Below are 14511 nucleotides of genomic sequence, written 5' to 3'. Positions count from 1 at the left end.
GCACAGTGGTTAGCACTGCTGCCTCGCAGCGCCAGGGACCCAGGTTCGATTCCCAGCTGGGGTCACCGTCTGTGTGGTGTTTGCATGTTCTCTCTGTCTCTGTGTGGTTTCCTCCGGGTGCTCCGGTTTCCTCCCATGGTGAATTAGGTGCAGTGACCATGCTAAATTGCCTCTTAGTGTCAGGGTGATTAGCTAGGGTAAAATGCATGGGACAATGGGGATAAGGCCTGATTGGGATTGTGGTTGGTGCAGACTTGATGGGCCAAATGGCTGCCTCCTGCACTGTAGGGATTCTATGAAACAACAGTGTGATAGTAACCAGATTGCTTTTGATGTTGGCTGAGATAAATATTGACCAGGATACAGGAGATTGCCCCTACTTTTTTTCATTCATTGCTGAGACATGAGCATCATGGCAAGACCTATAATTATTGCCCAATCCTAAATATCCTTAACAAGGATAATTCCTAATTGTCCTCAAACCTTCTGAGTCCACTGGAGCAGGTCAACATGTTTTAATATCTCATTGTTTCCAATGCTGTTTGAGTGGCAACATGGCCTATTAAATTAATCAGTGACTGACTTTCTACCTGAAAAATGCACACCAGATCCAATTTTACTTCCTGTGCTGCTTTTTTTTTTGTTAAAGCATTGTTTAGAATAAATATTCAATTTATTTTCATAATCACCTATCCAGGAACTTCAGATTGAAAATGAAGAACTCAAGGGAAAGTTGAAGAAGCTTCACCATGAACAGAGGCTGTTCCTAGAGAGAGTCAACGGACTTCAAAAGCAGCTGAACCAGGTACAACAACAACTTAATGGGGCTATTGCCTTTTACGTAGCAAAATGTCCTAAGTGCTTCACAAGAAAATTTTTAAACTGAGAGAGACAGGCAATTTTCGGGCAGGCGAGCAAAGGTTTGGCCAAATGGGTGAGTTTTCAGAAACATCCTAAAAGAGGAAGGAGAGGCAGAAATGTTGCAGGGTGGACAACCCAGAGCTTGGACTCTGGCAGCTGACAACATAACCATCAATGTTGGTGTGATTAAATCAGGAGAGTCCAGAATTGGAGGAGTGAGGAGATGTCTGAGGGTATAGGGTTAGCGGAGGTAAAAGAGAGAAAGGTGCGTTTGTAAATAATAAGAACATTACAATCCAGGCAGTTAGGACCCTGGGAGTCAATGTTACTCGGGAAGCACAGGGGCAATGGGGGTTTGATGCAAGTTGGGATGCTTGCAAGCAGAGTTTTGGGTGAACTCAAATTTACTGAATGTGTGCTATGTTGGATGCAGACAAATGACTGGAGGCAAACACGTAAAATGAAGGTACGTAGAAAAGAATTCGACAATCGCACATGTTGGTCAGTATCTGAAAGGCTGCTTTTTCCTGTGGCCCGATAGCAATAATCTGATTGGGCAAATACCTAAAATCATGGGGCTTGGTTAGGTTAGTCAGGTAGGAGCTCCAGTGTTAAGCATTTGGGCGAAGGTGTTTAAGCTTTGCTTCAGTTGCTGGCTCCATGTTGATGGTAAGGACTTTGGTTGTAGAGATAATTTGCAGGTGACTCAGGTAGAGAGTTGAGAAATACATAGACTCGTAAAATCAAACATGTGACAGGTGAAATTTAATGCAGAGAAATTATATATTTTGGGTGGGTGGGCTGAAACAGACAATGTAAACACAGAATTTAGATAATTGACCAAAGACCAGAGGAGTCAGTGTGTTATCAGAAATATGTCTGACAGGATGGTAGCCATGACGTGAAGATGCCAGCGTTAGACTGGGGGAGGAACAGTAAGAAGTCTCAACTCCACATTAAAGTCCAACAGGTTTATTTGGTAGCACAAGTTTTCAGAGCGCTGCCATTCCGAAAGCTCGTTCTACCAAATAAACCTGTTGGACTTCTGACTGAAAGGATAGTGGAAGCTAGGATTAGTTACATCTTTGCAAAGGAAAGTTTTGCAAGGCTTTGGGGTTGGAAGAGGAATTGGGGTTGGGAGGGGGGTGGGGTGGGGGCTGAATTGGATAGCTCTTTTCGAGAGCTGACGTAGGTCAAATGGCCTCCTTTGTTGACTCAAATTCACCTCTTTGCTGCAACATTGTAGGCACTGCACTTGGACTATGTTTAGCGTTTTAAGATCCCAGGATTTGCCCCAAATCTTGAGGTAAAAGATATAGATGTGTGATGGCCACTTGGTCCATATGTCCCAATAACATAGTCTAGAAGTTGAACCTTGGCAGATGCACATTGCAGGGTCTTTGGCTGATGGCTTGCTCTTCAGTCCTTGTGATCAAGTGGATTAGAAACACAAGTTAGCCACAAGTTAAAAGGGCAACAGAATAGAACTGAATCATCAACCAAGAGAAACAATCAGTCCATTTATTTTGGGATCAGGCTCTCCACACTGAGGTTCAGTGTATTTTACATGTGCGGAATGAGCATTTCGAAGCCTAAAGGGGGTGAGACGTTTTCCAAGAGGTGGAAGCTTGCAAAGAGTAAAGTATAAATGGATTTCAAGTTGTGTTCTGTTGCCTGATGTTATTCACCTGTGAGTTTATGCACTCGTCAACATTGGAGTTCTATCCCAACTCCAACAAGGAGAAGGTGTCAAACTTGCATCTTTACCCGTTTTTAATCATCTTTGCCCTTTGTGCATTTGAAGTAGAAATTAGACAATGTCTTAATGCTGGGAGAAAATGAGAGCAGTTTAACTCTAAACTTGGTTATTCCTGTTCAGTATATAGTTAGAGCTGCAGTTTCCTGGAACATGGTTCCTCCCTCCCACTCGCATATTTATAGCAGCATTCCCATCCAAGCTGCTGCTGATATTTGTAAATTTAATCCATTATTTAACGTGTTATTATAATGACAGCATTCTTCACAAAACTATGCTCTGGATTTGACTATAGCCAAAAAATTTTATGATAAAGGTTTTGGTGAATTAGCAAAGACATTTGAACAAGTTGTTCCTGGTATAACAATTGACTTTTATGAATAGGAAATTTGTTTCTATATGTACATAAGAAAGTAAAATTGCTGTCTCCCTCAAGGCAATGAGTTGTAATTCAAAATTATTCAGCTTGGAGGTCTGTCTTTACAGCATAATTTAATGCATCACTTTTCAACTAATGTCCTATTTGCTCCATTTTCTGAATGCCAAATAGCTTTTACACTGAAGATCATCAGTTGTGACAGATTATTATTCATCTCTGGAATTTCTGTGTCTTGTTCTAACTCTGCCATTCTAAGTATTTATCTTACGACTATAATCGCTATTCCTCTCTTCTTGAAGACCTCCTACATGCTTGATGTTTTGCTTCTGCCCTCAGTTTTAAAGTTGAAGTTCGTTGCATCATCTCCTACTTTGATTCTTTTCCAGGACTTCAATACTATGGATCTTCTCTGCGCCTTCCATCCTTTTATTTTCTCTGTTGATCTACAGGCTTTTAAAATTTCCTCCTTGGCATGGCCCATAATTTCTTGATGCCAGTGTTGCACTAGGGTGGACAAAATGAGAAGTCACACGACACCAGGTTATAGTTCAACAGGTTTATTTGCGATCACAAGCTTTCGGAGCGCTGTTTCTTCGTCAGGTGAAGTGAAATATCAAATATTCCTGACGAAGGAGCAGCGCTCTGAAAGCTTGCAATTTCAAATAAATCTGTTGAACCATCATCTGGTGTCGTGTGGCCTCTCATCTTGTTGATGAACTTAGTGATTTACTGTGACTCTTCTCCAACTCTCTTCTGCTTTGTTGATGCCCAACTTTAAGGGTGTTGGATTTTTACCAAACTGCTTTGGTCAGCTTAACAAAAATGAGTCCCAAAGTTAACTGGAAACTTTCAACAGCTAATTAATTACTGGACATACAGCCAAGAAAGAGCAATATGGTGAAGGACATGAGATGAAAACATGGTCAAAGTGAAGTGTGCATTGTCTAATCTGATAATCAAATCTGTTATTCCTGTTATCTAGGAATGCAAAACAGTGGGAGACCTTCAGAATGAGGTAATTTTTTTTTCAATTGTCAGTATGAAATATCTGAATGCCAGATCTCCTAAGTGGCCAATCAGCTGTTCTACATTCAGCTCATTCCTCTACATCCTCATTCTGTTGAAATTGAGACTCACCAGCTGTCGTCTCCTCAATGTGTTATTTCCAGGATCGTGAGACCTGTGGAATGATCTAATTCTCCTCCTCTTTATCCAATTTCCTGTCATTTTCAGGCTCTTGATATCTGTCTAATTACTACTGTTCTGCTTGAATCTCTCTCATCTACCTTGAGCTCCATGCTGTCACCCCTCTCGATAACAATAAGGAAAAGCTTTAACATTTTCAGTGTGGCCTGACTGACTTTGTCTCTTACACCCAGATGGTTTTGCCTCCTTGAGTGAGGTTGAAATTTGTAGTGTTGCTTTTTTTTTTGCATTATCCTTCCAGAGGTTAAATAGGAATTGGCTGACAAGTATAAGAGAATCCAATTATGGATGGAATTATCATTCCAGGAAATTTCTATTAACTTTTTATATTTCAGCTTATTAAGCATGTGGAACAAAAGGAGTCCACTTGGCCCCTCAGATCTGCTCTTTGTAAAAAGAGCAAATGCCTATTGAAGAATTTTATTCCATCCAATCTATTCACACCTATAAGGTGATGGCAAGATATAGTGAGTAAGGAAAGCTGAAGTTAGGGTCATTCTGGACGGATGAGTTATTTGGGAATCCATTCCAATAAAAGTGACTGAATGAAGCGGAACTTCCTTACACAAAACAAAGTTTTCCCTTCAGCTGATCTGAATTGGTGGCCCCTTGCTCTACGCTTCCAATTTAACTTAAAGGTTGTTCTCTGGATGCATCTCCTGCTGTATTTTAAGTGTTTATATAGGGGTGAGTTTTTCACAAGGAGGGTGGTGAATGCCTGGAAAATACTGCTGGAGGAGGTGGTGGAAGCAGATTCTGTAACCATGTTCAAGAGGCATCTGCATAGCTACATGAATAGGCAGGGGATAGAGGGATATTGACCATGTAGAGGCAAGAAAATATTAGACTAGGGAGGCATGTGTTGGCACAGGCTTGATAGGCCGAACGGCCTGTTCCCATGCTGTACTGTTCTTTGATCATTGCTCAGGTGTCTTTTCAATGTTCTCTTTTATAGCTCAAACCTTTGGGCAGAACAAAAGAATTTTCATCAATCCTCCAGTTTTTACTGGTCAGTTGAGCATTGCTGCGATTTAAAGTGATCTATGTATTGAATGTGTATAGCAGTTCATAAGGTTTATCCAAATGCTATGTGGGATGATGTGACTACTAAACTGTTCACCATGCTGCAACATTGAGGATTGTGCTGTATTTGATTGAATCCCTACCTTTCCTTATCTGAAATTCCATTCTGTCTGTTTATTGAATTTACTTGATAGGACTTGCTCAATCTCCACTGCTAATCACACGATTGCATGATAAGTTGAAATAAAAAGGGCCCTTCAGAGTTTTCAATTTGGCTCTTTGAATATCAAATCCTCCTGTTACAGTATCCAGCTGTAACGTTCAGGAACCCGGCTTCAGCCAACCAGGTCTGAAACCTTTTCCAGTTTTTCATCAGCTTCTGTAGTAAGAACTACTTGACATTGATCCTTGATCTGTTTATGTTGTTAAACCTCTTGCCATCTTACCGCTAGTCTGCTGATTGCTTTGTAGGTCAAGAGCTTCTTCCAATATTTTCTCACACTTGTGGTTTAGTCTGACAGTGTGTGCAGTGATGCAATTGCTGATATATTCTGTGGAGTTGGTGTCGGAATAAAATTTGATGCCAGATGATGTTCTGAGGAGTTGATTGTTTTCTGTCTCCCTGTCCTATTTAATCTGATGGGGCAGGATGGAGGGGCAAACAGTGTCTTGGACTTGGGGCAAAACCTTAAAAATTAGAGCTATGTTATTTAGGGATGATATCAGGAATCACTTTGTCTCACACATCTGGAAATTTTTCTCTCATTGCATTCCACCTCCCAAAAAAGCCATTGAACTTGGGTGGTTTGAAAGTTTCAGAACTGAATTATGTAGTCATAAAAAAAATTGGCTGGCAAAGGTATCAAAGGTTACGGAACCAAGGCGGATGGATGGAGTTAAGGTATCAATTTATTAGTGTCACAAGTAGGCTTACGTTAACGCTGCAATGAAGGGAATGTGAAAATCCCCTAGGCACCACATTCTGGCACCTGTTACGTTGAGGAAGGCCAGCACACTGAACCAGCATATCTTTCAGACTGTGGAAGGAAACCACAGCACCTGGAAGAAACCCAACAGACACGGGGAGAATGTGCAGACTCTGCACAGATGGTGACGCAAGACGGGAAGCGAACACTGGCCTCTGGTGCTGTGAGGCAGCAGTGCTAACCACCGTGCCACTCTTCAAATCAGTTATAGTCTGATTACATGGCAGACGGGCTGGAGGGGCTGACTTGTTCCTATGGACCTATCTTGTACTAAGTGAACTTCCCTTTACATGAGGTGATCAGTTTACAATCTGGCTTCAAGGTTATATATTTGTGTGTATTTTTATGGCTGTTATGTGGGGACACATTACACACTAGTGATTATCTGAACATCCTTTCAGCTCCTAGATCCAAATGGTACTTGTGACTTATGGTATCGTACTGTGCTCAATCTTCCAGAGACAGCAACTGAAGAATCTATTGGTGGCCAGAGATCGTGAAAAGGAAGACAACTTGAAGGTGCTCGAGAGCCTGAAAGCAAAGCTTAAAACATATGAGGTATGCAGATGACTTCTTCAGGTTGACAAACTAAAACATTCAAACCCACTGCTGTGTCCGTCGTTACTAACGGATTCTGTTTCCTACTCTGCCTAATCACCAGTTGCTCTGCATTGCAGAGTATTCTGAGCACAAAAGCAGGTTGATCCTCCAGTATGCACTGAGGGAGGTGGCTCCATCCTTGGGATGAGACAATAAGCCAGAGTCCTGCCTACCCCCTCAAGGTGATGTAAACAATCCCCTGGTAGTCCTGAAAGGAGATGAGCAGCGACTTCTCGCTGGAGTCCAGACACTTATTTAACATCACCAGATTATCATTGCTGTTTGTGAGTTTACTGCACGCAAATTGACTCTACTGTTTCTTACATTGCAACAGTGATGCACTTCAGAAGTACTTTATTGGCTTTGAGGCAAGGTCCTTAATATTCTAGCATATATATTATATTCTATTCATTGATGGGATGTGGGCGTCACTGGTTGGGCCAGCATTTATTGCCCATCCCTAATTACCCTTGAATTGGGGGGTTTACTAGGCAATTTCAGAGGACATTGTTGTGGTTCTGGAGTTGCATGTAGACCATGCATGGCAGATATCCTTCGCTAAAGGTTATTAGTGAATTCGGTGAGTTACAACAATTGTAAGGTCATCATTAAACTTTTAATTCCAAATTTATTTTGAATTCAAATCCCACATCTGCTGTGGTGGGATTTGAACCTGGGTCTCTGGATTACTTGTCCAGTGACAATACCACCATGCCACTGCTTCCCTCTAATACATGTGCAAATTTCTTCTTTCTGGTTGCTTCAGAGTATCTAGGTATTGTAGTGGTTTTAAGTTTAATTTTAGAGTCACAAGTAGGTTGACATTAACACTGCAGTGAAATTACTTGAAAATTCCCTAGTTGCCACTATTTCAGCTCCTGTTCGGGTACATTGAGGGAGAATTTAGCATGGCCGTTGCACCTAACCAGCATGTCTTTCGAACTGTGGGAGGAAACCAGAGCACCCAGAGGAAACCCACGCAGACACGGGGAGAGTGTGCAGACTCCACACAGACAGTGACCCAAGCCTGGAATCGAACCTGGGTCCCTAGTGCCGTGAGGCAGCAGTGCTAACCACAATGCCACCGTGCCACCCTACTGTTCCATTCCAATTTAGGATCTGCGGCAATGTTTGTAAACACTGGTTACTATACAAAACTGGTCACTTTCTCTGGGCAGGTAATTGGAGGGAGCGAAGGATACCTTCTACTTGTGACTTCCTTTATGTTTACATGAGCCAGTGTTATGCCTTTGCTTCTTAGCTGTATTTATGCAGTGACCAGATAGAACTTGATAGTAATTTGTGTGTTTGTAACTCAGTGGCTGACAGTCATATTCTTGGATTCGTCCTGTTTTCATGGTTGGAAGTTGATGTCTGGGATTTTTTTTTGAAAGATGCCTGTTGCACAATAATTTTTCTATTGTCCTCATTTGCAAAAAATGATTGCAAAGTATTTTGAAATTGTTCTCACCTGATTATCATCGCTGGGGATTTCCAACATGCTCTCTATATCACACATTCCCAAGGAACAGCATCCTCACATTGTAGGAGGGGGCCATTCAGCCCATTGAATCTACACTGACTCTCCAAAAGAGCATCTTGCACAAGCCCAACTCCCTGCTGTATCTCTGCGACCCCACACGTTAATCCTGCTAATCCCTCTAACCTAGGGGAGTCTAAAACTAAAGGGCAAAGATTTAAGATGAGAGGGGAGAGATACAAAAGGGTTCAGAAGGGCAATTTTTAAACAGAGGGTTGCGAATGTCTGGAACAAGCTGCCAGAAGTAGTAGTAGAGGTGAGTACAATTTTATCTTTTAAAAAACATTTAGACAGTTACGTGGGTAAGATGGATATAGAGAGACATGGGCCAAACACGGGCAATTGGGACTAGTTTAGTGGTTAAAAACTGGGTGGCATGGACAAGTTTGGGCTGAAGGGCCTGTTGTAAACCTCTATTACTCTGACTCTCCACATCTTTGGACATCTTCGGGTGAATCCACCTAATCTGCACAACTTTGGACTGTGGGAGGAATCCAAAGCACCCTGAGGAAACCCACATAGACATGGGGAAGACTTGCAAACTCCACACAGTCATCTAAGGCTGGAATCAAACCCAGATCCCTGGTGCTGAGAGGCAGCAGAGCTAACCACTGTGCTGCCCCAAAAAAACATCATTTTTCCCTGTCTGGAAAAATTCAGTATAACATACTGTAGTGGAAATGTGGCTTAACCTCAGCTTCTTAAAATAAGAATTCTGTCTCTCACCTGCTGACTTTCCCCCTTGTACACCAGTTTTTCCAAGTGATTCTGCCAATTCAGTGCCACTTTGTGTTGAATAACTGGTGGTCTTGCTGTCAGGCACCCGTTCAATTTCTGGCAGGTGGCACTTGGTCCTAATAAGGTGCAGGAACTTGCTGTCCTGATTGAGATGGGTAACATGGCTCTTATTTACTCTTGGGGCTATCTGGCTTAAACTAGACTAGGTGATATTGTTTCAAAGTATTCTAATACGCACCAGTTAGTGTCCCATCTTCACCCTACTTAAACTTGACTCATCAAAACTCTGCTGCCCTTGTCCCAGTCACCCATCACCCCTGTCTCTGCTGACCGAAAGTGGCTCCCAGTTAAGCAAGGCCTTGATTTTGTTTTTAAATCCTCATCCTTGAGTTGAAGTCCCTCTGTGGCCACACCTTCCCCTATCTCTGTAACCTCCTCCTCAACCATTCAAACCCGCAGGGCAGTACAATGGTTAGCACTGCTGCTTCACAGTGCCAGGGACCCAGGTTCAATTTGTGACTTGGGGTCACACTCTGTGCAGAGTCTGCACATTCACCCCGTGTCTGAGTGGGTTCCCTCGCACAGTCTGAAAAATGTGCTCGTTGGGTGCATTGGCCCTGCTAAATTCTCCCTCTCTGTACCCGAATAGGGGTCGGAGTATGGCGACTAGGAGATTTTCACAGTAACTTCATTGTAGTGTTAATGTAAGCCTGCTTGTGATACTAATAAATAAACCCTAACTTTTAAAAAAAAAACTTTGAATTGCGGCCCTCCCCATATTCTAATCCCTTGTGCATCCCTGATTTTAAATGCTCCAACATTGATCATTGCATCTTCAGCTCCCTGGGCCCTAAGATCTGGAATTCCCCTTCTCAACCGCACCACCTTTCCACTTCTCTTTCCTCTTTGAAATTGTTTATTAAGAGCAACCTCTTTGACCAAATCTTTGTAAAGCAGAATATGACAGATTAAAGCAATGTTCCTTTGAGGCATCTTGGGGTTTTTTAAATTGCATTCAAGTTACCATACAAATGCATGCTGTTGTGTTGAATCATTGGAGGATCCTCTTTCACGTAATGATAAATGAAACTTTGTGTTTTGTTTATTGTAGACCGGGCATTTGTACGAGCAGATGAGTGCTGGAATCCCAATGAAGAAAGGTGAGAACAAATTTTTGTTTTCTGCAGGTCTATAAATCATGACTGTATATCGCTCTGCTGCGATCAGGATTTTAACATTTGAGAATAGCCAGCAAAATGATGCAATGTTGGATGACACTCAGTGACGTAGACAAATCTGTGGGGATAAATCTGAATTAATTTGCATGGCTTACTTGGTTTAGCTTAGGGTACCATTCTTCAATATGTAAATGTGAAAATGTACGTGAGTGAGTGATTCTTAAACATGTTCTGTGGCCTGATATGAATATCTGAAAATTCCCGTGTTTGTAAAACCCTGCAAGAAGTCTCTCAACACCAGGTTAAAGTCCAATAGGTTTATTTGGTAGCATAAGCTGCAAGCTTTAGGAGTACTGCTTCTTCATCAGTAAGTGGGAGTTCTGTTTACAAACAGGCCATATAAAGACACAAACTCAATTTACAAAATAATGGTTGGAATGCAAATCTTTACAGGTAATCAAGCCTTAAAGGTACAGACAATGTGAGTGGAGAAAGGGTTAAGCACAGGTTAAAGAGATGTGTATTGTCTCCAGTCAGGACAGTTGGTGAGATTTTGCAAGCCCAGGCAAGTCGTGGGGGTTACAGATAGTGTGACATGAACCCAAGATCCCAGTTGAGGCTGTCCTCGTGCGTGCAGAACTTGGCTATCAGTCTGTGCTCAGCAACTCTGCGTTGTCGTGTGTCGTGAAGGCCGCCTTGGAGAATGCTTATCTGAAGATTAGAGGCCGAATGCCCGTTGATTAAAGACTCGCATTCCAACTGTTATTTTGTAAATTGAGTTTGTATCTTTATATGCCCTGTTTGTGAACAGAACTCCCACTCACCTGATGAAGGAGCAGTGCTTTGAAAGCTTGGGCTTGTGCTACCAAATAAACCTACTAACCTCATCTTTTTGATTGTTTTTAAGTTTCCCAGTTGCTGTTGAGATTGATTAAGTGCATTTTAATTTTTGTGTTTCTTGATATATGCTGTCTCTGTCGTGAATTGCTGGGACATGAATGGTCTGGAATAATGAGAGAATGTCTCTGGAGTTTATTACCTGTCAGCTAGTCTTTGATGTGTCTAAATTCAGAAAGGGCATTAATGTTTTCTGGACTTCTATTTCAAACATCTTTCTGAAGTACATCAGTGCTTTCAATTCATATTATTTATGTTGCATCGATTTAAAATGCTTTTTGATAATTGTAAAGGGATCCAGGATGTTTACTGTCCTAGAATGGTCTATTTCTCCCGTTTCAGGTTTTAGGTGCGGATATTGAAAACTTCTTAACGCAGAACAAATATTTTACAATGCCCTAGTGATGCATCTAAACTCCCACTTCAAAAAGTGCAACCCCTCACTGCACTCGCATCCATTTTTCTGAGCTAAGATCTTCCCTTATGAGTTCTCAACTGAGTCGTTGCAATGAATGTTGGAGGAATGGAATAGAATAATACAGCAGGGAAGAAAGCCATTCAGTGCACTCTCTCTTCTGACTCCCTCCAAGGCTCTTCTCCATACCCCTCAATTCATTCAAGTAATTTCCTGAACACCATTTGAAACACTCAATCAGGAATTGCATTCCAAATTCTAACCACTGATTATGTGTAAAAAAAAAAGGCCTTTGCTACATGTTAGTTCTGCTGCCTCACAGCGCCAGGGACCTGGATTTGATTCCAGCCTTGGGTCACTCTCTGTGTGGAACCTGCACATTTTCCCTGTGTCTGTGTGGGTTTCCTTCGGGTGCTGCGGTTTCCTCACATAGTCCAAAGATGTGCAGGTTGGGTTGATTGGTCATGCTAAATTGCCCCTTAGTGCTGGCTCAATGAGTCAAATGGCCTTATCCTGCACTGTTGGGATTCTGTTCTTTTTCCGATCATAAATTTTTGCCTTTTGGCCTATCACATTTTGTTTGGTAACACTGCTGTATTGACTTTATCTGTGACAGTGCATTAAAGGCACTGTATAAATACAAGTCCCTTAAGCCCAGCAGACAATATCAACTTTAGTCCCTTGTAACTGGGTTAAATCTGAGCTCATATTCAAGCTCCAATCCGCTGCACAATCCCAATTCCCTTGGAATTAATTTGCTGCCCAAAGGCCGCTATTGCTTCTTTTCGTTGAAGAAATTATGTTATGAATTTTCGCAATTCTTTCTGGGCTAATGAAGTGCAGTACGAATCACGTTGTTTCCTCGTGGTACAAGGTTGTTACTTAATCTTGGATGTGCTTTAAATTGCATTTTATCATTCAAAAAGACAAAGCAGTACATTTAACGGAAAATGCGGGAGGTGATTTTGAGCTAATGAAGAAAAAGGCTTTATGGACATTGGATCATTGGATTAAGCACTTGTTTTGTGTTTCATTTCCTGTATTTAAAAAAATAGTGAAGGAAGAAATGGTTCTTAAGCAGACCAACATCCCTGGCTCCGAGTTGCAGGTAAATGCTTTTTTGACTTCTGTATGTGAATAATTTATAGCGGCGAATATGTAAAGATGTACCATCATAAATATTTTCCATTTCACAAAGTTGTGATGCAGCATTATTTCTGCCTTTGTTTCTGATGGGGGCAGTTCTGTAGGATTTTGCTGACGATGATGTTGAATTTGAATAGAGAAAGGTGGTCACTAATCCCAGAATGATTTTAATGGTTAACGCAAACCCTGTAGGGGTTTGAGCTGTAGATTTTCTGGGTGAACTTTAAAAGGCAGGAGAAGGAATTACTCATGAAGTTGATCCCTAAGATTGCCAAAATTAAAACATGACCAGGTTTTGCAACTTGGTCTCTTTGCCTCCTTTTGATATTTGATTTATTATTGTCACATGTATTAGTATACAGTGAAAAGTACTGTCTCTTGCGTGCTATACAAAGTATACCGTTCATAGAGAGGGAAATGAGAGGTTGCAGAATAGAGTTTTAAGGGCGGAGAACAAGAGTAAAAGATAAAATCAGAGGGTATGTTGGGGCCAAGTGATCTATTTCTACTGGGGCAGCACAGTGGTTAGCACTGTTGCCTCTTAGTGCCAGAGACCCAGGTTCAATTCCCGGCTTGGGTCATTGCCTGTGTGGAGTCTGCACATTGTCCCCATGTCTGTGTGGGTTTCCTCCCACTTTCTGAAAGACGTGCTGGTTAGGTGCATTGACCCGAACAGGCACCGGAGTGGAATGACTAAGAGAATTCCACATAACTTCATTGCAGTGTAAGCCTTGTGACTAATAAATAAATGTTACTTTCTTTGATTTGATCTGTCACAAGTATTAGTATACTGTGAAAAGTATTGTTTCTTGCACGCTATCCAGACACAGCATGCCATTCATAGGGAAGGAAAGGAGAAAGTGCAGGATATAGTGTTGCAATCATAGCTAGGGTGTAGAGAAAGATCAACTTAGTGTGAGGTAGGTCCATTCAGAAGTCTGATGGCAGCAGGGAAGAAGCTGTTTTTGAGTCAGTTGGTACGTGATGTGCTCAGCACTCATTTGTGAATACTTTGGGATAACTAAAATAAATTGCTCATAGGTGCCAATATTTTATTTTCATTTCACTTTACGGATTCTTTTCAAGCCTCCCAAACATTAAATTGGTCTTCTTGAAACAATAAATTATGAAGATGTACATAGCGTGCTTCGCATCATTCCCGCCTAGTGGCTGATCACGATCACTTACAGCACCCTCCAGTGAAATCCATGGGGAATTAACCTGAATGTTTTGAAATAGCACAATTTTTTTTTTTGTCTTGGCTGGAGTCAGTAGTTTGTGAGTTCACACTCCATTGTTGGATTTGGGCACGAGAATTTAAGCTGACACTTTAGTGCAGAACTGAAGGAACTAAACACTGATTCAGGCACAGCCCTTATCAGGACACAAGCAACCAGGGTTTAATCTCTCTCTATGTTCTGATTGGGCTGGCAAGGCAATAGTTCTGCTGTTTGAAATGGGTTTTTGTTGAATTAATTTCTTTTTGGGAATGGTGCAGTGTTTAGGGAATAGTAGAGCATTCTGCACGATGGGTTAGCATAACAGTTAATCTCTTTCAATCTAGTTTCTTGCTCTGCTCATAAGAGTACATAAGCATTCCTTTTGTTTTTTGTTTCCTCAACACGTATGGTTCTCTTGCTACAAGTGTTTACCCTTCAGGACCTGAAAGATATTTGGTTGACTGAGTTATCTCCAAGGGAATCAATGGTGTTTGTAATTTTCTTGTTTAATTTGAAGCAGAAAGCTGTGTGAGGTTAAATTTAGACAAATTCGGGATTGCTTTGCT

At 41.5% G+C, this 14511-nt stretch overlaps 1 protein-coding gene across 3 annotated transcripts in view; it reads left to right on the top strand.

Moving 5' to 3' along the window:
- The window catches only part of LOC145359445 (uveal autoantigen with coiled-coil domains and ankyrin repeats protein-like), a 157707-nt gene that overhangs the window by 128231 nt on the left and 14965 nt on the right, over nt 1–14511 (top strand). For 2 of the 3 annotated variants that reach the window (XM_080213993.1, XM_080213994.1), the window contains exons 11-15: nt 698–805; nt 3979–4011; nt 6671–6769; nt 10201–10249; nt 12635–12687. In XM_080213993.1, coding sequence (XP_080070119.1) covers nt 698–805; nt 3979–4011; nt 6671–6769; nt 10201–10249; nt 12635–12687 — 342 coding nt within the window. The remainder of the gene's footprint in view (nt 1–697; nt 806–3978; nt 4012–6670; nt 6770–10200; nt 10250–12634; nt 12688–14511) is intronic. The other variant, XM_080213995.1, reaches the window with a different exon arrangement.

This window comes from Carcharhinus amblyrhynchos, chromosome 28 (genome assembly GCF_965287045.1).
Source record: "Carcharhinus amblyrhynchos chromosome 28, sCarAmb.v2.hapA, whole genome shotgun sequence".
NCBI lineage: Eukaryota > Metazoa > Chordata > Chondrichthyes > Carcharhiniformes > Carcharhinidae > Carcharhinus > Carcharhinus amblyrhynchos.
This window is presented reverse-complemented; position numbering and strand designations above follow the sequence as displayed.